Source organism: Nicotiana tabacum, chromosome 6, assembly GCF_000715075.1.
Source record: "Nicotiana tabacum cultivar K326 chromosome 6, ASM71507v2, whole genome shotgun sequence".
Classification (NCBI taxonomy): domain Eukaryota; kingdom Viridiplantae; phylum Streptophyta; class Magnoliopsida; order Solanales; family Solanaceae; genus Nicotiana; species Nicotiana tabacum.
The window spans coordinates 200175780-200200794 of NC_134085.1; the positions used below are offsets into that span (position 1 = coordinate 200175780).

The 25015-nt window shown below is 41.5% G+C and overlaps 1 protein-coding gene across 1 annotated transcript; it reads left to right on the plus strand.

Annotated features, from left to right (window-relative positions):
* The first annotated feature begins 19739 nt into the window (after positions 1 to 19739).
* On the plus strand, positions 19740 to 24387 carry LOC107829685 (ATP-dependent Clp protease adapter protein CLPS1, chloroplastic-like). Its single transcript, XM_016657148.2, has 3 exons — positions 19740 to 19896; positions 20780 to 20927; positions 23919 to 24387. Exons 1-3 carry the CDS (start codon positions 19827 to 19829, stop codon positions 24178 to 24180), a joined length of 480 nt encoding a protein of 159 aa, XP_016512634.1. The 5' UTR covers positions 19740 to 19826; the 3' UTR covers positions 24181 to 24387.
* Positions 24388 to 25015: the final 628 nt, after the last annotated feature.

Consider the following 25015-nt stretch of genomic DNA (forward strand, 5'->3'; position numbering starts at 1 on the left):
GTACCTGAATCTGCACACAAGGTGCAGGGAGTAAAGTGAGTACTCCAACTCAGTGAGTAATAATCATAACTAAAGTCTGAATGGTAAGAAATCATGAAAAGTGCATCAACATGCTGTATAGAAGCAGTTCAAAAACCAGTAAGAAAGCAATGAAGCTGTAAAATCTCTTTAAACATCTTAGCTCAGTTTAAATTTATTTGAAAATGACTTTATCAATAGTCGCGCAAATGAATGCAAAACAATTAGTACAGATAAGCACAAAAATCCGCCCACCGGGCACAATTACACAATTAAACAGGTACATGACAGGCAAATAAGAAAGAAAAGCACATAAGGTTCGCTTCTCGGGCACAATGTCAACAAATCCGCCCCTCGGGTAATATCTCAGAACAATACCAGCCCCTCGGGCTATCACATAGAACAATACCAGTCCCTCGGGCTATATCTCACATAACAATGGGTACCCACACTCACTGGAGGTGTGCAGACTCCGGGAGGGGCCCCTTACGGCCCAAGCGCAATATCAAGCCACCTCATGGCATCATAAACAGGCTCTCGGCCTCATATCAATATCAACAAGCCACCTCGTGGCGTACATATCTAAGGCCCTCGGCCTCGTAATAAAATCAGTGTATCATCGCTGCGGCGTGCATCCCAACCCAAAAGTATCCTCACAACACAAGCCCTCGGCTTTACTCAGTCAAAAATCATCACAAGCCACTCGGGAAATAGTAAAACATGATGCTCAACCCCAAATATGATTTAAAATATCATTTAAGTCTTAAAACTGAGCAAACATGGCTGAGTATGAAAATAATGGAAAATAACATGACCGAGTTCAAGTTTAAAGTCAAGCAGTGAGGAAATAGCAATGGAAATCCCCGAAGGGTTCAAATAGTAGGCACGAAGCCCAAATAATGATAATAGCAAATAGATTTCAGTCAAATAAGCGGTAAAATCATAAATCGGGACGGACCAAGTCACAATCCCCAATAGTGCACGACCCCACGCTCATCATCAGCGTGTGCATCACCTCAATATAGCACTACGATGTGCAATCCGGGGTTTCAAGCCCTCAAAACATCATTTACAATCATTACTCACCTCGATTCGGTCCAAGCTCTAGCCCGCAATGCATTGCCTGCATGAATCGACCTTCGAATGCTCTAAATCTAGTCACAATTAGCACATAATTATTAAAATATGCTAAGGGAACGAAGCTCACTCGAAAATATCCAATTAACATCAAAATCCCGAAATTGCTCAAACTCGGCCCCCAGGCCCACGTCTCGGAATTCGACAAAATTAACATCAATGGAATCCTCATTCTCATACGAGTCTATACATTTTAAGAACATCAAAATCGGACCTCAAATGGCCCCTCAAATACCAAATTTACACTCTCCAAATTCAAGCCCTAATTCCTTAATTTTAGGCTTAATTCCATGATTAATTAGGTGGAATTCACACAAGAATCGAGTTTTGAGTTCAAAAATCTTACATCCAAGAAATCTTCTTGAATTCCCTCTTAAATTAGCTCTCCCAAGCTTCAAAATCGCCCAATAATGGAGGTTCTTAGCCTCAAAATCGCGGAATAGCCCTTTTAAAACATTCTGCCCAGGCATAAAATTCGTTCTTCACGAACGCGGTCCAAGCCACCCGTTCGCGAAGCACAAAAAATCCGCTAACCAAAAATTCCCTTATGCGAACGCGACCGACAGCTCGCGAATACGACCTACAGCTCGCGAACGTGAAGCGTCTGCTTTTCAAACCATCGCGAACGCGACCTCTTTACGCGAACGCGAAGCACAAAAAGGTTGGACCCCATCTATTTCTACTTACTCTATGCGAACGCGACACATGCCTCGCGAACGCGGAGAATCAAATGTCACAACATCACGAACGTGACACTCGAAATGCGAACGTGAAGGCAAAAACTTGCGCCTCAGGAGAATACGCTTCGCGAACGCGGACCCTGACCGCGAACGTGAAGAACAAATTGTCTGCAACACTTCAGCTGGTTTTCTGCAATTTCACCCAACATGAAATGATCCGATAGACCACCCAAAACTCACCCGAGGCCCTCGGGACCTCAACCAAACATGCCAACATATCCCATAACTTCATTCAAGCTTGTTCCAACCTTCGGAATGTTCAAAACAACATTAAAACACTGAATTTGCATCGAATTCAAGCCTAAGAATTCGAAAATCTTCCGAATTACGCTTTTGATCAAAAACCCAACCAAACTACGTCCGAATGACCTAAAATTTTGCACACACGTCACAAATGACACAACGAAGCCACTTCAACTTCCAGAAATCCATTCAGACTCCTATATCAAAATCTCACCTATCAACCGGAGAACGTCAAAATCTCAATTTCGCCAATTCAAGCCTAAACCTTCCGTGGACTTCCAAAATGCATTCCAATCATGATCCTAAGTCCCAAATCACCTAACGGAGCTAACCAAATCCTAAAAATTCAAATCTGAGATCATATACAAACAAGTCAAATCTTGGTCAAATTTTTCAAAATTCAAGCTTCAAATGAGAACTGTTCTTCCAAATTCATTCTGATTACCCTGAAAACCAAAACCAACGATTTACATAAGTCATAATACATCACACGGGGAAGGTCATTCCCGATAACTGACGAGTAAAGTGCAAAAGCTCAAAACGACTGGTTGAGTCATTACATCCTCCCCCACTTAAACATACGTTCGTCCGCGAACGTGCCCAGAGTTGTTCTAAAAGCCAACCAATCGCTGAATAACCTTACCATGCATATACCCGGGGTGATCCCACGTCAACCTATCTCATATAGGTCCGATAACACAATATAACTGAAATTTCACTATCTATCCTAGCCCATAAACCTTAGAACCACATTTCTACTACCGAAATCATCCACAAGATCAAAATCTCGCATCTGAACCCTGAATAAGCCCGAACAAGCTGTAATAACCCATACCTGCAACCTTGGGTGCAATTACAAGATATACCACATAACTCAAACACTGGTAGTGATAACTTCTAATCATAACAACTGCACACAACAATCGAATACCGATAGAAAACCTCTTATCAATTAGAGTCTCATTCCAGCACTTCCATATACTGCCAATGATAAACGAACACGCAGTAAATCGTAACCATTTCTCAAACCAACCATTCATGAAGCCACTTCTCTTTTGGCAAAGACCATAGCAAAATTTCTGAGCCGAACCTCGATATTTTCCTCCCAACACGCTGAAACCGAATTCGATTGTATTCATTAAAGATCCCAACGATCTCATCTATTCCAACACTACTCTGGTGACATGACGCCTCAATACAGACTAAAGCCGCAACTTGCACAATCCGTGCACCAATAAGCAATAATCTGAACATACTCAAATCGTGAAAAGGGACTCAAATGAATGAGCTGTACCGCAAGCTCACCAGTACCACCACAATGCAAGGCTGAGAACCCATCTCACATCATAGAAACAGAACACACAAGTCTATCCCGCAAGGTCATACCTCCACATAACTTCTCTGCAAAGCGCGATCCTATCCAAACACTGCTCCACATGAAACACCTTAAGTCACTATGGTCGAAATCGACAACCACGCGCAATTTGATGTCTAGAATCAAAGCAAATCATCATAACCACGACGAAACAATTGACATAACATTATACAACCTGAAAGGACATAACCGATGCGCCATTCATCGAGCAACACCCAAATACTCTTCCCGCTTGACTTCCATTATGAAACCCCAATAGAACCGCACCATATGTGCCTGTAACCAACAAATCATAACACCTGACAACACGGAAAGGTAACTCATAGATCTACCCAGATTACTAATAAGCTCAATAACAATCGAGTCAACACATCCCTCAACAATACAATTTGGAGCCGACCAAGCCGACTCAAATTAGAACACGCATCCACATTGGCCTGCCAACGAATTCCTTATCAAGGAAATCCTGAAACTGCTCCTTCCACTCCTTTAACTCTGTTGGTGCCATACGATACGGTGTCCGACATCAAATCAATACCAAAATTAACCACCCTGCCTGGCGACATGCCCAGCCACAAGAAACACATCCGAAAAGTCCCTCACCACCGGAACTGAATCAATATGAGGAGCCTCAGCACTGACATCCATCACGAGAACCCAAATAAGGAAGACGATCCTTCCCAGCCGTCCACTGGGTCTTCGAATATAAAACCACTCTACTAGAACATAATCCGTCGAACCACGCCACTCAATCCATAGCATTTCTGGCATAACCAACAGCACCGCCTTAGCGTAATAGTCCAAAATGACACAACACGGAGACAACCAGTCTAAACCCAATACCACATCCAAATTCTAACATACCAAGCACAAAAGATCCACTCGGGTCTCTAAACCCTGATAGTCACTAAACAATGTCGATACACACGACTCACAACTACAACATAGCCTGAATGTGAGAACTTCCCTGTCTCCAAATCCATAAGGCACATGAATCAACATACTTGATCCCAATTCCGCCATCCGAATGCATACCACACCTCAAATACCCAATCATTCCACGAAAGATACTCTAAAATTCCATTGTGCCACCAAGCGAACTCGAATATATGCAGTCGATCTAACAAGAAAGCGCCGCAATACTACCGAAGTACCATCAACTTAATCATATTGCCTTTCCTGAAACATATATCCTCGTCAAATTACTCCAATTAGCAATACCATTTCCTTAGTCATCTGAAGATCATCCCTCTAATCATCTGAAGCTCATTTATCTAATCATCTGGAACTGCCCATGCTGCCTAAGAATTTTATGAATTTCCGTTCAGAACTGAACCGTAACCTTACACACGCAAATCTCAATCCTCTACAACATACTGCATATGCCGTACCATCCTAGGATAACATGATATCTTCATCTCCCTTTCGAGCCACAAAACATCTACGTACTCAACTAGTCAAGAACTTTCCATTGATCCCATCAAGAAGAAAATCACTATACATCCCATGCTCCTCATGCCCATAGAAAATATACATCTCCAACCAAGGTAAAAACCATTAAGAACTTTCTGAGTTCCCCTTGCACAAACCAGACCTGCCAGGACTAAATCCTTCTAACTCGACCAAGCTACACAAGCCATTAAAACCTAAGAGCATTGCCGCGAAATACCTGTAGGAACTCATCACCCCGTACACACCCAAGGAACTAATCATATACTTACCATACCGGTCCGGTCTACTACCAAGCTACCCCATCTATCTGAGTTTCCTTCTGATTTACCTTCAACTTGATATTCCTTCTTGTTATAGCACCGAAACTCCTCAACCCAGACTTACCACATGAGACCCAAGCATAAAACCACATTATCTAAGGCTCATAAGCCGCTGAGAACTCTCTTAAATGCTTCCAAAAGCACCACGTTCAAAATACCTACCCCGAAAGGACTTCCTGCAAATCTGGAACCATTACCTACCTAATACTGATATATAGAATCCCATAATTGATATAGAAATGACACAAATCTCAACATCTTCCAAATGAAAACTCAGTTTCTACTTGAAAATACCCAATTGTTACATGAAAATCTTGAACACATTAGAACCATTCTCGAGAGTCATTCACTCTACTCACATAGCAATTAGCCTGATCAAACGAACAGAACCACCCGTGCCTCAATAGCACTCCGACACCGCAGAGTGTAACCTCATCCTAGAACAACCAAGCAACTTCCTGCTCTATGCGCCGAGCATCTATTACTAATAACAACTCAAGACATACCGTGATTCTCATACACCTGTGAAGCATGACCTAACCTTGGTCAAAAAAATTTCCTTCACTCATGCCATCCTCGGGCTCAATCTCCGTAGGCCATAACTGATTCACCAGTATGCCTCAAACTAGAACCAACATAGCACATAACCGCGCAATCAACTAATCAATAATAGACTCCCCCACTTGGCTCGAAGCCATAGATCAAAACACACTCAATAACTCATAATGCATATACTCTATTGCTGCCATAATACCATAGTGAGATTAAACTCAACCCTTCATACACTCGTGAAACATAGACCACCTGGTACTTTAAATCTTATGCAAATTTTGCATTCACTCTCGTAGCAGTTGCCCACTCTCTTAAGCGACCCAATCTAAATTACAACACATATTTTTCACTTGCAAATGAGATCTTCTAATAGACAACATAAAGATCACACAAACTTCCGAACACTCCACAGGAGATAACTCACCTACTTCGCCTCGAACTAACCTTTCCGCATACCTTCCGCTGTCATAAACTTTACGCAGTCACTTAGTCTTCCTGAGTCTAAACTCATACCGCAACAAGAAATTTACTTCACTCCCAACTAGGAAACATGAGAAGATTCTTCACACGCCCATAACTCGAGGCTATACCTCGAATCAAGATGGAATTCAAGCACCTAATAGTTCCTCTATCCTCCAGCAAACCCTTCTCGTCGCTTCCAAATCATATGGATACATCTCACAGTACTAACATACTCATCACATAGACATCCAACTGTCACTTCTACTAATAGGGACGTTACCGAACATATAAGTTCAGAAACACTTGCTCACACAATCAGCACCTTGGTGCTCAAGCTATAGGCAGAGATCCGGCCTCAAGTCCTCCAAACTGGCCCAACATCAACTCACAAAGATCACATCTCGCCCTGCGATCAGGGAATCTCAAGCCATCGATGCACATCTGATACTGAGCGCTCATGCAGGCTCACGAACGCGTGGAAGGAATTCAAAGAGTTACATTTCAAGCTGAATCAAGGACGCACGATAAGAATTCAAGAATGTGAAGTTTTCTTAAAGGTTCTGCAGCCTCCCGAGGATAAGTACAGACGTCTCTGTACCGATCCGCGAGACTCCACTAAACCTGCTCGTGACTCGTGAGACCTATATAACCTAGGCTCTAATACCAACTTGTCACGACCCAAAACCTAGACCCGGTCGTGATGGCGCCTCTTGTGAAGACAAGGCCAGCCAACTAGTCCCAATTCAATTTTTAATAGTTAAACATTAGCAGACAGTCTAAGCAAGAGTAAATAAACCAAAAACTAAGCAAAAGCTTTTATAATATGTGGAATACAACCCAAACACAGCCCGACATCGGGGTGTCACAAGTCACGAGCATCTACTAAGGTCTAAAATACAACTAAGTTCTGAAATAGGCTAAATACAGTCCAAGGACATCAAGAGGGAGAAAAGTAGTGCTGCGAACACCGACAGCTACCTTGCTAAACTCCGATGACTCTGCTTTCGATCAGTCAATACCCGCTACCGGGTTCAGAAATACCTGAATCTGTACACAAGGTGCAGGGAGTAAAGTGAGTACTCCAACTCAGTGAGTAATAATCATAACTTAAGTCTGAATGGTAAGAAATCACGAAAAGTGCATCAACATACTTTATAGAAGTTGTTCAAAAACCAGTAAGAAAGCAATGAAGCTGTAAAATCTCTTTAAACATCTTAGCGCAGTTTAAACGTCTTTGAAAATGACTTTATCAATAGTCGCACAAATGAATGCAAAACAATTAGTACAGATAAGCACAGAAATCTGCCCCTCGGGCACAATTACACAATTAAACAGGTACATGACAGGCAAATAAGAAAGAAAAGCACATAAGGTTCGCCTCTCAGGCACAATGTCAACAAATCCGCCCCTCGAGTAATATCTCAGAACAATACCGCCCCTCGGGCTATCACTAGAACAATACCAGCCCCTCAGGCTATATCTCATATCATAATAGGTATCCACACTCACTAGGGATGTGCAGACTCCGGGAAGGGCCCCTTACGACCCAATCACAATATCAAGCCACCTTGTGGCATCATAAACAGGCTCTCAACCTCATATCAATATCAACAAGCCACCTCGTGGCGTACATATCTCAGGCCCTCGACCTCGTAATCAAATTATTGTATCACCGCTGCGGCGTGCAGCCCGACCTAAAAAGTATCCTCACAACACATGCCCTCGGTCTTACTCAGTCAAAAATCATCACAAGCCACTCGGGCAATAGTAAAACATGATGCTCAACCCCAAATATGATTTAAAATATCATTTAAGTCTTAAAACTGAGTAAACATGGCTAAGTATGAAAACAATGGAAAATAACATTATTGAGTTCAAGTTTAAAGTCAAGCAGTGAGGAATAGAAATGGAAATCCCCGAAGGGTTCAAATAGTTAGCATTCAGCCCAAATATGGCATTCAGCCCAAATAATGATGATAGCAAATAGATTTCAGTCAAATACGCGGTAAAATCATAAATCGGGACGGACCAAGTCACAATCCCCAATAGTGCACGACCCCACGCTCGTCATCAGCGTGTGCATCACCTCAATATAGCACTACGATGTGCAATCCGGGGTTTCAAACCCTTAGAGCATCATTTACAATCATTACTCACCTCGATCCGGTCCAAGCTCTAGCCCGCGATGCCTCGCCTGCATGAATTGACCTCCAGGTGCTCCAAATCTAGTCACAATCAGTACATAATCATTAAAATATGCTAAAGGAACGAAGACCACTCAAAAATATCCAATTAACATCAAAATCCCGAAATTGCTCAAACTCGGCCCCCGGGCCCACATCTCAGAATCCAACGAAATTAACATCAATGGAATCCTCATCCTCATACGAGTCTATACATACCAAGAACATCAAAATCGGACCTCAAATGGCCCCTCAAATTCCAAATTTACACTCTCCAAATTCAAGCCCTAATTCCTTAATTTTAGGCTTAATTCCATGATTAATTAGGTGGAATTCACACAAGAATTGAGTTTTGATTTCAAAAATCTTACCTCCAAGAAATCTTCTTGAATTCCCTCTTCAATTAGCTCTCTCAAGCTTCAAAATCGCCCAACAATGGAGGTTCTTAGCATCAAAATCGCGGAATAGCCCTTTTAAAACATTCTGCCCAGGCATAAAATTCCTTCTCCGCGAACGCGGTCCAAGCCTCGCGTTCGTGAAGCATAAAAAATCCGCTGACCAAAAATTCCCTTACGTGAATTCGACCTACAGCTCGCGAACATGACCTACAGCTCGCGAACGCGAAACGTCCGCTTTCCAAACCATCGCGAACGTGACCTCTTTACGCGAACGCGAAGCACAAAAAGGCTGGGATCCCATCTGTTTCTACTTACTCTATACGAACGCGACACAGGCCTCGCGAACGCGGAGAATCAAATATCACAACATAGCGAACGCGACACTCAAAACGCGAATGCAAAGGCAAAAACTCGTGCCTAAGAAGAATACCCTTCGCGAACGCGGATCCCTGACCGCGAATGCAAAGAACAAATTATCTGCAACACTTCAGCTGGTTTTCTGCAATTTCACACAACATGAAATGGTTCGATAGACCACCCGAAACTCATCCGAGGCCCTCGAGACCTCAACCAAACATTCCAACATATCCCATAACCTCATTCAAACTTGTTCCAACCTTCGGAATGTTTAAAACAACAATAAAACAACGAATTTGCATCGAATTCAAGCTTAAGAATTCCAAAATCTTTTGAATTACGCTTTTGATAAAAAACCCATCCAAACCACGTCCGAATGACTTAAAATTTTACATACACGTCCCAAATGACACAACGAAGCCACTGCAACTTTCAGAAATCCATTCTGGCCCCTATATCAAAATCTCACCTATCAACCGGAGAACGCCAAAATCTCAATTTTGCCAATTCAAGCCTAAACCTTCCATGGACTTCCAAAATACATTCCAATCATGATCCGAAGTCCAAAATCACCTAACGGAGCTAACCAAATCCTAAAAATTCTAATCCGAGATCATATACAAACAAGTCAAATCTTGGTCAAACCTTTCAAATTTCAAGCTTCAAATGAGAACTATTCTTCCAAATTCATTCCAATTACCCTGAAAACTAAAACCAACGATTTACATAAGTCATAATACATCACACGGGGTAGGTCATACCCGAGAACTGACGAGTAAAGTACAAAAGCTCAAAATGACCGGTTGAGTCGTTACAGAGATAGTTCTGGCTGATGGCGACATCGTGGAGGTCCATCAACCCGGATATTGTGCCTTCTACATTTACTCGTTCTTGATTGGCTATACTCTTCCTTTTCTTCCACTAGAGAAAGAATTTTGCTGGTTTTACAATGTCTGCCTGGCACAACTCTCTCCTTACTTGTATAAAGCTTTTTTGATGCAGACGAAATACGCGGAGTTGGCTGGTTGTGACGTTGATATTCGCCACCTGCTGCACTTATTTTTGCTAAGTTTTTATAGATGTACCTTGATACACCTACAACATCATGGGATCAAAGGGATTGTAGTTAGAATGGATGACAGAACAAATCGGAAGTTCTGGCATAAATATTTCTTCATCAAGACCAAGCACTTGGTGACAGACCCAACTAGGTTTCCCGAGCAGTGGAACCATAATTGTAAGTGCCTTTGTCGTACACTCATTGTCTTCCTTTGTCCTTTCATTTCCAGCTCACTTGCATTTTGTTTGTATTTCAGATGAAAGTCTTGCAACCTCTCCTGTAGCGTGTTGCCTCACATGGTGGGGATTCATGATTGAGCGGCTTTCCACAAGCGTTTTGGACCAAAGGTCCCATCTGGTAAGTGCTACTTTTGCTTCAGCTTTTCTGTTGTTTACCATTGCTCGTTGATGCGACCTCCCTTTGGTGCTAGGTCGGCGAATTTCAAAGAAGAGAGCTCTAGTGCCAGCATTCCGCCAAACCATCGCGCCAGCGAGGATGCAATTTGCTTTGGCCGAGTCTGTTCAGGGAGGTGGTAATCAAACTCCACCGATGAGGTACTCCGCCCTCCAAACTATGGCCGTGAGGGACGAGATCTTTTCTTGTCCCATCTACCATCTAGTAGATGAACCATCAGGCGATGAGGAGTCTCCGTCGAGAAAAAGAAGAAGGGTGGAAACTGAAAAGGTCGTTACCGCTGATATCGAGCCTAAAAAGGTCATTGCTTTGGAAGCGGCATCTGCGCCTGCACCGGACGTAGAGAACGTTTTCGCGGTGGGTGCCATTATGGAGAGGGGGCCCTCTGGCATTTGCACGGGCCGCAGAGGGTGTTGCATCATCGGTGGTTGGGGGAGATAGAGCGGTGCCTACGGGGGATGACAATTCTGGTTCAGATATCAACCCTGAGGAGGTACGGGCATTTCTGTAGAGGAGAACTTGGGTAGAGGTAAGGATGAAGGGTCCTAACCAGCACGTGATCATCCCCGTGGGTTATGACCTTTTGGCCAACTCAAAACGGGTGGTGCCGTCCTTTTCCCCTGTGCGCGGCTTTTGAGAATACGACACTACAGGCGATGAGCGATGCGGAGTTATCGCTGAGTATATCTGGCATGGCTCTATGAGTAAGTGCTTTTTAATGTTAGAATTTGTTTCGCAGGTGTAATTTCCTCATACTAACTCCTTTCTTTTACATGTTAGACTCTTATCATAGGGATTGAGCGTGACCGGCGAGAGGAGCGGAGGACGACCATTTATAAGAAGGTGACCTCTAAGTACAAAGAGTACCGTACCAAGCACAAAACGTTGGCTGACGTCTTTAAATAAGATAGTGAGTTTTAGTTGTTTCGTGACGGGCTTAAACAAAAAGAGGAGGAGTTGGTGAGGAAAGTTGAGGAGATGAAGGAGCGGGATGATGAGCTAATGAAAGCCATCGGTTGGTGCAGCGAGCTTGAGACGACTCTTAAGGCCAAGGAGGATGAGCTTGATGTGAGCAAGGGGTGATGGCTGAGAATGCCGATCTTCAATTGCGGATGGCATCCTTTATTGCTGAACTTGAGCAGAGGGAGGTGGAAGCTGTTGACCTATGGGGCGAGCTGAGCGCCAAGGTCGAAGAATTGACTAGTGCTGAGAAGGGCAGAGTGACTGCTATGGCTGAAGCGGCAGGCTTAGAGAATGCCCTCCGCATTTGTAGTTTCGAGCAGAAGAATGAGGTGGTGACATCAACGCTCGTGGTGGTGAGGTTAGAAGAGCGGATCCAGGATATGGAGGCAGAGTTATCTGGATTGAATGAGCAGGTCATTGCCTTGAAGGCTGATGAGGCGCGATAATCACAGCCGTCCACATCTCATACTTCTGCTGATCCCGGTGTGCCGCGGGAGTTATATGAGATATGGATTCATACCGAGGCTCAGATGTTGAATGTAAGTAATTCGAGCGAGGTTGAATGTTAAATAATTCGAGCGAGGTCAGATGTAAGTAATTTGAGCGAGGTTGAATATTTCTCGAATATTTAAGTAATTCGAGTGAGGTCGAATGTTAAATAATTCGAGTGAGGTCGAATGTTTAAGTAATTCGAGTGAGGTCGAATGTAAGTAATTTGAGAGAGGTCGAATTAAAGTGTGGAAAAACTTGGTGAAGAGTAAAAATGCTGTTTTATTTCATTTGTTGGAGAATATTACATATGTCCGTTCATTTCATACATATATTGGAGAAGTTTCCATGTATATTGGAGAAAGTTTCCATGTATTTTGGAGAAGTTTCCATGTATCTAGTCCATTCATCGTTCGTCCTGGAGAAGTAGTCGACAGGAGGGGCGATGAATTATACTTGAACATTGAGATGTCCCCTTTGCCTCATTAAAAACCTCTTCGGAAAAACCCAATTGGGACAAAACCCGGACAAGGTAAAAAGAGTACAACGCGGAGGGCATCTGTTTTTAGAAGTTGAAGTATTTGAGGTGGGGCGATGTTCTAGTTGTTTTGTAGTAGCTTTCCTTCGATTGTTTCTAGTTGGAATGACCCTTTGTTTGTTGTTGCCGTTATTTTATATGGACTTTCCCAATTAGTTCCTAGTTTGCCTTCTTTTGAATCTTTGTTTGCTTGTGTTTTGGCCTTGAGTACATAGTCTCTGACTTTGAGTGGTCGTACTTTGGCTTTTTGTTGTAGTACCGTTTTGCTTGTTATTTTTGGGCTACCATTCTTATGTAAGCCATGTCTCTTCATTCCTCTACTTCATCGAGGTCTTGTTTCCTGTTCTCGTCATTGCTTGGTTCGCTTTCATTGGAGTATCTCTAACCGGGTTCCTCGACCTCGAGCAGTATTATGGTGTCAGTCCCGTAGACTAGTGAATATGGCGTTTCTCTGGTGCTTGTTTTTGCCGTGGTGCGATATGCCCACAGTACTTTTGGTAGTAACTCCGACCATAGTCCTTTGTGCTCTTAAGCCTTTTCTTCAAGATATTCAGTGTTGTTTTGTTGGAAGATTCAGCCGGACAGTTGCCGGCAGGGTGATATGGCGTGGAGAGTATTCGCTTGATACGCCATTTTTCGAAGAACTCGGTGGTCTTCTTTCTAGTGAATTGGGATCCGTTGTCACAACTGATTTCTTTGGGGATGTCGAAGCGGTATATGATGTTTCTCCATATGAATGTGATAACTTCATGTTCGCGTATTTGGGTGAACGCACCTGCTTCTACCCATTTGGAGAAATAGTCGGTTAAAATCAAAAGAAAATGTACATTACCTCGCCCTGCCAGGAGGTGTCCGACGAAGTCTATTCCCCATTTGATGAATGGCCATGGCGATGTAACATAGTGGAGGAGTTCACTCGCTTGATGTAATAGGACCATACTTTTGGCACAGTTCACACTTCTTGACGTAATCGGCAACTTCATTCATCATTGTGGGCCAATAATAACCTGCTTGAATGAGGCATCTGACGAAGGCTCGGTTGCTGGTATGGGTACCGCGGTGGCCTTCATGTACCTCTTCGAGCACGCGTCTTGTTTGGTTCGGCCCTAGGCATTTCGCTAGGGGGCCTCCGAATGTTCTTTTGTATAGGTCATGATTTATGATACTGTACCTGGCCGCCTGCATTCAAAGCTTGTTGCCTTCCTTTTTGTCTGATGGGAGTATTCCCTCCTATAAATATGTTATAATATGATTGCGCCAGTCCCAAATCAAATTTACAAAGTGTCCTCGAGTTGGTCTATTGACGAGTCGAGGAGAGTAACCACATTTTCTTTTGTAATGTTTTTGGTGTCTGCTGCTAATTTGGCGAGGTAATCTACTTCGATGTTTTGTGCTCGAGGTATTTGGTCGAGTCGACATTCATCAAATTCGGGCAACAGCTTATGAATCTCTGCCTGGTACTTTTGTAGCCTCTGCTCTTTGATTTGGAAAGTCCCTGTGACTTGATTGACAACGAGTTGCGAGTCGCATCTAAGGACGACTCATCGTGCTCCGTATTTGAGAGCTAGCTTCAATCCTGCAATTACGGCCTCATACTCGGCCTCATTGTTAGTCATATCAGGGCACCGTATGGATTGGAGAATGACTTCAGCTATTGGGACTTCGAGTACGAGTCCCAGCCCAGATCCTGACGCGTTGGATGCGTTGTCGGTGTATAAGACCCATAGGACGGATATACCATACGAGGTATGAGAAATTTCCTTTTCGACCTTGGCTATTATTTTGGTGCTGAAATCGACAATGAAGTTGGCAAGTACCTACGATTTTATCGTTGTTCGCGGCTGATACGTTATATCATGCTCGCTCAATTATATGGCCCATTTGGCCAATCTCCCTGATAGCTCGGGTTTATGCATGATACCTCGCAGGGGAAAAGTTGTTACCACCGATATGTGATGCCATTGAAAATATGGTCTAAGCTTTCGTGAAGCTACGACCAATGCCAAGGCCAATTTCTCGAGGTGAGGGTAGCTCGTTTCGGCATCGATGAGAGTTTTGCTAATATAATAAATTGGAGACTGAGTATCTTTATCTTCGCAGACCAATACTGCACTTACCGTGACCTCTGATACGGCCAAGTATATAAGGAGGCGTTCACCGGGTTCTACTTTGGCGAGTAACGGGGGAGATGACAAGTACACATTTAATTCTCTTAAGGCCTGGATGCATTCCGCATTCCACTGGAGCCTGTTGTCCTTTTTGATCATGTTAAATAATTTGCGGCATCTGTCGGAAGATCGTGAGTTGAACCTTGACAGGGTAGCTATGCGACCCACCAATTTTTGCACCTGTTTCTTGCTGGTTAGTACTTCGGATATTCCCTCAATGGACTTGATTTGGTTGGGGTTGACCTCGATGCCTCTTTGTGACACCAACAACCCGAGTAACTTTCTTGAAGTTACATCGAAGGCACATTTCTCGGGTTCAGCTTCATACCGTATTGCCTTTGTATTTCGAAGGCTTCTTTCAGGTGGTCGATGTGATCCTCCTTCCTTTTCGATTTGACCAACATGTCATTTATGTAAACTTTTATAGTTTTGCCGAGCTGGTCCTTGAACATTTTGGTCACCAATCTTTGATAAGTCGCCTCCGCGTTCTTTAAGCCAAATGGAATGACTCGATAATAGTATGTTCCTTGATGGGTGATGAAAGTAGTCTTCTCCTGATCTTCTTCCTCCATGAGGATTTGGTTGTAACCTGACCAGGCATCCAAGAAACTCAAGAACTCGTGCCCTGTTGTTGCGTCAATGAGCTGATCAATATGAGGCAAGGAAAGGAGTTTTTCAGGCAGGCCTTGTTTAGGTCTGTGAAATCCACGCACATCTGCCATTTCCCATTTTTCTTTTTTACCATAACTACATTGGCGACCCATCGAGGATATTTCGATTCTCGGATGGAGCCGTTAGCGAGTAGTTTATCCACTTCCTCGCTGACAGCCTTGTTAATTGCGATATTAAATTTTCTTCTCACTTGTCGTACTGGGGGGTAGAGGGGATCAACGTTCAATTTGTATGTGGTGACATCTTTCGGAATACCTGGCATATTTGCGTGGGAAAAAGCAAACAGATCGGCATTATTGATTAAAAGCTCATGAAATTTACCTGGCTCGGAGAGCTTATGGCCTATATAAGCCTTTTGTTGTTGTTGTTGCTACTGCTATCTAGTTGGACGGGATCGAGATCTTCTATTGTCGATCCAGCGGCTTCCACGATGCCGGGTTCCTTGATAACATCTTTTTGATCGTCGAGTTCAGACCCCGACTTTGATAATTGATATGCTTCTAAGCTTGTTCCTTTCAGCTGTTGAGTGAATGTGCAATCTTGGGCGATACAGTAGCATTCTTGGACTGTGCCTTGTTCGCCTCGGATGCTGAATATACCCTACGGGGTAGGAAATTTGATTACTTGATACAAATTGGATGGGATAGCCCTCATGGCATGTATCCACGGTCGTCCTATGATTGCGTTGTAAGTTGTGTCCTGGTTCATGACATGGAACATTATTTCTAGGGTGACGCCCTTGGACAGAAGGGGCAGCGTTATTTCTCCTGAGGTTCGTTCGACTGCATTGTTAAAACCCGTTGGTGTTATGCAGCATGGTACTATCTTGTCCTCGAGTCGTATTTGTGAAAGCACTCGAGGGCGAATAATACACGCGCCACTTCCATCGTCTACCATTATTCTTTTAACATCAGTATCTGAAATACGTAAAGTAATAACAAAAGCATTGGAGTGAGGAAAAATCAAACTGTTGGTATCTGACTTATCGAAGATAATACATTCTCCGAGGTCATCATACCGATCGTGGGTGATTGACCACTTTATCTTGTGGGTGGTGGTAAACTTTATGTAGTTGATTGCTGCTTCGTCACCTCCACCGATGATCATTTGAATGGTGCGGGCAGGAGAGGGCGGTTTTAGAGGGCCTTGGTATTTTTCTCGTCCGTGGCCGAAGTTGGCTCGTCCTTAGTCACTCATCAACTCCTTCAAGTGCCCTTGGTACAGCATGTTCACTACTTCTTTTCGTAGGGCTATGCAGTCCTCGATTTTGTGATCCCGCTCCTAGTGAAATTCACAAAGGACGTTCAACTTTCGGGTACTTGGGTCGGACTTTATTTTTTACGGCCACTTCATCTTTGTGCCGATCTTCTCTAGTGTGTACACTATTTATGAAGGATAAACACAAAAATTGTGAGCGGATAAGAGTGGGGGCCTACCTCTTTCATTTCGTTGAGCCCCTATGTACGGCCTGGACGACCCTTCCGTATGTCGAGGGGATGGTAGAATGGTTGTTCTGACATAGTGCTGATGCATGTCTCGGTTGAGGCATGGGCCTGACTGATCTCTTCGACTGTCATTACGACGGTCTTTCCGCGTCTCTATTTAGATCGACGTTAAACGTTGGATTGGACCGTTAAAGTCTTCATCGTCTGCTCTCACCTCGGCGTAGTAGGCATTGTGAATTTCTTCCCAAGTGGTGGGATGGTATTTCATGAGCCTGTTTAACAATTTCCTAGTCGCCCTCGACCCATTCCTGTTGAACCCGTTTTGGAAGGCTGCTACTATCATCCCTTCTGATACGTCTGGTAAGATCATCCTCACCCTGTTAATCCCTAAGTCCCTCACCAGGTAATTTTCTAACGGCGAATATGTCGTTCACTCTAGCATCCGCTTTCTTAGCTCCGGCGTGGGCGGTGACAAACTTATCGGCCATTTCCTCGGACATTGTTATAGACTGTGCTGGTAGTTGTGAGTACCAAGTTAGGGCTCCTACGGTTAGGGTTTCGCCAAAGCTTTTTAGTAGTACTGACGGTACTTGCTCCTTTGATAGGTCGTTGCCCTTTACTGCTGTGACGTAGTGAATGATGTGATCTTCTGGGTCCGTGGTGCCATCGTATATCTTCAAATATGGTGGCATTTTGAAGGTCTTGGGTATGGCATATAGGGCTGCCTCCTCGCTATACGGTTGTTCGACGAATTGGCCGACATCCCATTTTGGTAGCAGTTTCGGGATGCCTGGTATCTTATCGACCCTTTCTTGATGCTCTCTCATCTGGTCGCGGAGTGCTTTATTTTTGTTTTCCATTTCTTCCATTTTATTTAAAATAGCCATCAGTGCATCATTACTTGCATCAACAGCAGTGTGAGTGTTACCTGTTGGGGGAGCGGGTTGTTCATCGGTAGTCATTGTGGTATCAGCTGGCGCGACATTTCTGTTCGCCCTGGGTTTGTCGAGTATGTTTTTTAGAGTGCTTGTCAGCCACTCCTCCAGTAATCTTTTTACTGCTCGTGGTGCTTCTTCGACTATGGATGTGGAAGCTCCTTTCTCACGTGAAGTGGTTACACTTACATGAGGGGGAGGTGAGTCACTCCGCGTGGGTGTAACGCCCGACGTCACGTTCTCGTCGCCTTCTCTGCCATATTCGTCGATGGTGTTTAAGATGTTGGTAGTGACACCCATGATTGCTTTCTGTCTTTCGTCTCCTTTTTCTATCATTGTTAGTTCGTGCAAACAAGAAAAAGATGGTGTCCCTTTTTTTATGATCTAGAAGAAACTAAAATTTTAACTAAAAAACTCCCACAGACGGCGCCAAACTATTTGACCAAAAAGGTGTTGAGCCTTTTAGTTAAACCAATTAATGATGATATGAAGGATGAATCTTAGTTAAAAAAATAATAAAATCTAGACCAAATATTATGTGAAGTCGATGAGATGAACAACGTTAATCAGTACGTTCATACTCAATAAATGCTCATAAATGCGATAACATAAATATGCAACAAATATAGATAATGGCAATGAAGATAACAAGAAAGAATCTACCACTCAATTATTGTAAGACTTGGATGGTTCTTGGTCCTGACAGTGACGTGAAAAGAAGAGAAGTAAAGATGGTTATGGAATCTTAGGATCTTGTGAACAAAGAATAAATAACGTCTGCTTGTATTAGATAATCAATGAACAAGACAACTTCTGTATATTCTCTCAAAGTCAGCCTTTTACCAAGTGTTTTTCTCAGAAAGTGAAGATCCCGTTTTTTGTTCTTTATCTCTTCCTATTTATAAGGGATATTTTCCATAAACCCTAAACAGTACAAAATAAGGAATATCCAAAGGAATATTCCTTATGTCCATATCTGAACCTATCGTACCATTATTTCTTCACTTCAGTTGCTCGTCCTTGACATCAGCCCTCTCTAGAACTACTTCTAGCTATTACACTGAGGTCAACCCCGTCCTTGGTCGCGTTTATCTACTTACTACCAAGTCGCCAAATTTAAACCAATACAGTTAGTCCCTCATCATACGAGAGGAAACATATTCAATACATTGTTTAATACTGATAATCGCTAGAATACCTTGTGTCTTGCTAGTGAATATGTTGGAAATAATTTAGTTTCAATAGAAGTAGTATAATATATTTGAAAATTAGAATTTTGAGTTTAACTACCTGTTGGCTTGTAACCGTTTTCATAATTTCAAGGCCCAAGAAAATTTTTAATGCTTTATTATTTTCAAACCTAATATATAAAATATATTTTTCACATGTAAATTTATTTGGTACAATTCGTAAAATTTAAAATATTACCTACTAATTTTATTAAAAGAAACCTAAATATCGGTATGATAGGTTAGGTTTGATTCGGTTCGATTCAATCGGTTTAGTTCATTTTTAAATATCTATTAGCACCACTAGTTAGAATGATAAGTTGTAAGAGAGAAGAGATATTATGTGACGGCAATATAAAAAAGAATTGAAGCGTGGGCATATTTTTAAAAGGGTATTGACTAAATAAGATAAATAAGGGTGCTGATTTCAATTTTCACCTAGCCGATACGTGTCTACTTTCCATATGTGTGAAGGACTTGAATCTTGATCGACTGTTATAGTACCGACCACACATTTAATTTTTCTTCTTATTTCGCAGTTATTATACAAATTATCAGGTGAAAAAGAAAAGGAGAAGAAATTTGTGGTAGATTATAAAATCAGAAGTCAGTAGTATTAGTAGTGGTGCTGTGTGGTTGGTGGTGAGAGAAACAGAGAGATAGAGAGAGAGGAGTTATGGTAATGGAGACAGCCATTTGTGGCCGAGTTGCTCTTTCTCCCCATCAAATCTTCCAACCAAAACCTGGTAAACTACCCATTTTTCTCTCTCTAAAATATGTTAATTGTTTGATTGTTGAATCTTTACTGTTGTTTCACCAAGAATTGCTCGTTCTTTCCAAAAATTGTGGCAATTTTAATTGGCCTAGTTAGTTTTCTTGAATGTTCCTGGACCTGATTTTGTTTCAAAATTTATGGATTATTCTTGCTTTCCTGAGGTGGGGTTCGTGGATTCTTGACTTTAAACCTCTCTCATGTGCATTTAGAGTGACAAAATAGAGAGAAGGTTGCTGTCTTTGAACTGGATTAAAACCCCCCGATATCTAGTGAATACCCTAAAGTACCAGTGAACGCTCCAATACAGAAAAAGCGAGTGTCAATTGGGAGGTGTTTGTTTTTGTGTGTGTGTTGGGGTGGGGGGTGGGGTAGATACAGGGCTCTTTATGATATTCTTTTCCCTAAAATGTTCATAACAACTTCAATAAAGAGTAAATTGAACTTTGAACTTTTACTAAGGAAGAAATGGGACTGTTTTCTTTACTACAAAGGTCTGAAATATGTGAGAGAAGCATGAAAGTCCAAGTTGAAGGGCTGACTTTTTATCTGCATCTCTGGCTAGTCGATTATCGTTACCTAGTCATTAATACTTTTAGAAACTATTGAACATACTTCCATTTGAAACTAGTGAAGTATGCAGTTGGTCTAAGAGAAATGTATTGATTTCGAGATATCATGGATTTAATGACTATTATTTAAGAGTATCAATTCACTCAGTAGGAAATTACTTTGTATCTAATGTATAGATGATTAGAGTAGGTGTATATAAGATGGAGAACTGATGAATTACCATTGTGTTCTTCATGAATTTTGACACGCATAAGATTGAATTATCTGCGGGTAATGTGATACAGGAGATACAAAACCTCGTCAAAAACAATGGACAAATCGGAACACATTGATGGCAATGCCTATAGCAGGAGTAGGCAAAGGTGGTGGGTTGTTGGAGAAGCCTGTTATCGAGAAAACAACTCCTGGGCGTGAATCTGAATTCGACTTGAGGTATGGATTCCTCAAATGTTAAGTATGTGTTGTTACAATTAGTTCAGGTTCTGAAGGCTTTGTTGTTCTTTCATGAGTCCAAATTTCTTTTAGTCTTCTCTTTCACATTGATGTGGTTTCTGCCAGGAGACATCTCAACTACTTTGCACAACAGATAACAGTCTATTATTCTCTTTTTCTTCTTCCTGAAAAGCAAAGTTGAGCGGAACCGTGCCATATGTAGACTATGAAATAAATTGTGTTCATTCTTTAGTTGCTATTCTTGTTCGGCGGACCTGTTACTATTTCCTTTCCCGAGACTACATTTCCCTTATTAAAAAGAAAAAGCAAAAACTCCCCGAAATGTTTCCTAGTGATATAACTGGGCAGTTATTTGTCAAATATATTAGGGCATTGCGTCCTTTCTCACCAAATTTAGAAGAAGGCTTTTCATGCTTTGTTCTCCACCCTCTTTATATTGTCTTTGCAAACTGGCATACTACCAAGAGAAATGGACTGTCAAACTCCAACCACCACAACATCCAGCCTTCACCTCTTGTAACCAGGAGCGGATCTACAATGGTGGGTATGGGTTCCTGGGAACCCAATAACTTTTGTCGATACCCGGTAAATACATTGAGAAATCTAATAAATGTATAATATATTTTGTGTCGGAACCTAGTACCAAAACATCATGTTGGTTCCGTGGCAAAAGATGAACCCTCATAAACTTGCTCCTGCAATTGGGGAGGTTTCAAATCCCTTTGGGCTCAACTTCCTTTTTTGTTGTCTTTACAAAACACCACACGTATTTTCCTCTTTAAATATTGAAAAAATACCAAGTTAAACTAAAGAGACCAGCCAAATAGGAACACTACAAGCACACATACCTTAGTTTGTTTTTTTGATATATTGACTTGAAATTATTGTAGGAACCCATACACTTCAAATCCTTGATTCGCCTCTGCTTGTAACCTATTTTAACCAACATTAGTCACACGTTTAAAAACCACAGCTCATGTGATATCTGTCAGTAGTCTGGACTCCAATCAAAAGAACCCTTAAATTTTTGAAATGGAAAAATGAATTTCCTCCTCCCTGAACGATCTTTTTGCACCATAGACATGTGCGAGGCTCTTAGTGTTGTAAGTTACAGACATATTGCTAGCTTGTTTTTTTTTTAATTATTTATTTGTAATGAAGTAATATCTTTCATTAAGAAGGCATCAAGAAGATGCAAAGTTACAAGAGGCATAGTTGCAAAATAAACAAAAATACAGGAGATCATTGTTTGCCCCAAAACAAAGTCTCAATCTAGGACAAGAGAGCTAATAAAATCCAAAAGGTGTCCAATACTTTTTACGGGGGACAACTTTGTCCAACAAAAAGATTGAGCAAGCATTTAGATTTGAGTAAGTGGTTTGGGGTTGAGGTGCCATAAAACATCTTCTATTCCTCTTGTTCCATAAGCACCAAAAAATAGTTGCAGGGATCATAAGCCAGATCTTCTTGATGGCCTTATCAACCTCCCAACGACTCCAGCTCATATGTGCCTCTCTCAGGCTTTGTGGCATGACCCAACTCAGGCCAAAAATACAGTAGAACATGTTTCATAGGTCTGTGGCTACTGGACAATGTAGAAGTAGGTGACTAACTGTTTCTTGGTACCTTGTGCAAAGATTACATCTGTTAACCAGCTGAAATTCCCTTATGTTAAGATTATCTTGTGTTAAGTAGGCTTCATGAAGGGCAATCCAATTGAAGCATGTCACTTTCACAGTAATTTTGTCCTCCGTATCAGTTTCCAAGGCCATGAGTGTAATTCCTGATTCTGATTGTTAAGTTGCCTTTAGCAATCTTTAACCGTGAAAAGACCCTTACAGCTCCATCTCATACTGTCTGGAACATTCTCATCAATGTTGTAGGTAGTGGTGGCAAAATAGTTAAACGTAAACAGTTATCCACCCATAGTATCCATTAAAATATGGGTTGGATAATGAACTATTTAAAAACAGTTCAAATATGGATAAAAACCATATTATCCACTTAAAAAATGGATAATCAATGGATAACTAATGAGTTTAACTTTTATATTTGTAAAGCCTCAAATTGGGAGTTCCTCAAGTTTGAGAGACTAGTAATTCTCCCAAAAGTGATAATATTCAAGAAGCCATGGATAATATGAATATCCATATTATTTATCGGTTAACTCGTTTTTTATCCGTATTACATATGGGTGGGGTCGGATAGTTTATCCGTTTTTGCATTACCCGTTTTCAACCCGTTCATATCCGACATGACCTCCTGTTTGCCACCCCTAGTTGTAGGCCTCCTATCTTGCTAGCATTTCCATCAAGTCTTCCATCTCCCAATCTTGAACAGATCTCCTGAGATGCACATCCCAATTATTATTTGCCCTGTTATGAGTAATTGAAGAATTCTTGTCCAAAGCAACTTTTATTGCTAGCTTGTTGTTAAGGTGATGTGTAAGTACTCTGTACAACAGGGATAAGGAGGAGGATGGGGAACGAAGAGGAGAAAGAAAACAAAATTGGTGGCAATTCAAGGGTGTGTAGGTGGAGAGGAGAACAGAGCAACGGTTTCCAAATAATGGTTATTTCTGTAAAGATGAACGATCTATGTACAAACACAAATCTGGAGTATTTTCTTTAGGGAGCACTATTTTCCTTTAGGCAAGAAGACCAATATATCTCCACTAAGCACAGAGGTTGTATTTATTGTTTATTTCTCATGGATAAGTTATATTAGAGTTGAATATGGCTTTAACCCCAAAGCAGACCAGAAACTTTGCTGTTGATGATTACATTACTTAATTTATTTTATATAAAAAAAGATCTCTTGGTGATGAGAGCTGCATATCAGGAGAACTGCATGTAGGTATCTGGTTGTATTGCTTTACTTTCTGGGTGAAATGCAATAAAACTTAATGTACAAAGAAAATGCAATGATTAACAATCTACTAGTACTATAATTTGTGTCTTCCTTTTGCAGAAAATCAAGGAAGATGTCCCCGCCCTATCGTGTGATGCTGCACAATGACAACTACAACAAGAGGGAGTATGTAGTTCAAGTACTCATGAAGGTTATACCGGGGATGACAGTCGACAATGCTGTTAATATCATGCAAGAGGCGCATTACAATGGTCTGGCGGTGGTGATAATCTGTGCTCAAGCTGATGCAGAAGAGCATTGCACGCAGCTGAGAGGCAATGGTCTGCTAAGCTCCATTGAGCCTGCCAGTGGAGGTTGTTGAAAAAAACGAACCTGATCGGTGGAGGCTACACTTTGCATAGATATTGTACATAAATGTTGAAAATGGCATAGTAAGTACCTCATTACCTCTAGATCATATTACCCGTAAACAATGTCAACACCGCAGATCAATGAGTTTGTATACTAGAAATATATCAATCAATTAATCAACTATGCCTCAATCCCTAATAGTTGGGTCAATGCCAAATATGCATCATCTATCTCTATTCCCTTCTATCCAAGTCGATTTTATTCATTCCGTGCTAATCGTTTGCCATTCCTACAGTTTAATCCCAACAAATGGATTTCACCTATGTGAATTTTTTGCTCTCGTTGAAGTTTTAGTGTTTTGTATTACTAGAAATAGAAGAAAGAGTAGAAAGATTTACCTTCTGGCGTAAGTCTGAGGACCTAGCATTTTATGCTAGATACTGAATAATGTGTTTAATATAGAATTCTTAAAGAAGTGGTTGAATAAGATTTAAATTATTACAATTTGATTAATTAGCACGTTTTATATTAATAATAAATAGGTGAAAAGAATTGTTACTAAATTAAAATAAGGGAGATAGACGTTATATCATAAATCACGAGGGTGATCAGTGTGATGGAGCGAAACTTAAAGGGAGGTCTCTGAGATTATCCAAAATTTGAAAATCTTGTCATGTGGCCATATCCATTAAAAGTTAAAACTATTTGCATACAATATCATAACAATCTCGCAAAGGAGCAGGATCAAATATTACTTTCAGAAAAACATTATGTAACGTATTTCAGACCTAAATCTTTTGTGTTCTTGATTCATATTTCTCACATATATATTCCTTTTAAATTTC

Coding starts and splice junctions, on each gene's coding strand:
- LOC107829685 (XM_016657148.2), top strand. CDS start 19,827: ATGGTAATGGAGACAGCCATTTGTGGCCGAGTTGCTCTTTCTCCCCAT. Junction 19,897..20,779: donor AATCTTCCAACCAAAACCTG/GTAAACTACCCA, acceptor AATGTGATACAG/GAGATACAAAACCTCGTCAA. Junction 20,928..23,918: donor GAATCTGAATTCGACTTGAG/GTATGGATTCCT, acceptor TTCCTTTTGCAG/AAAATCAAGGAAGATGTCCC.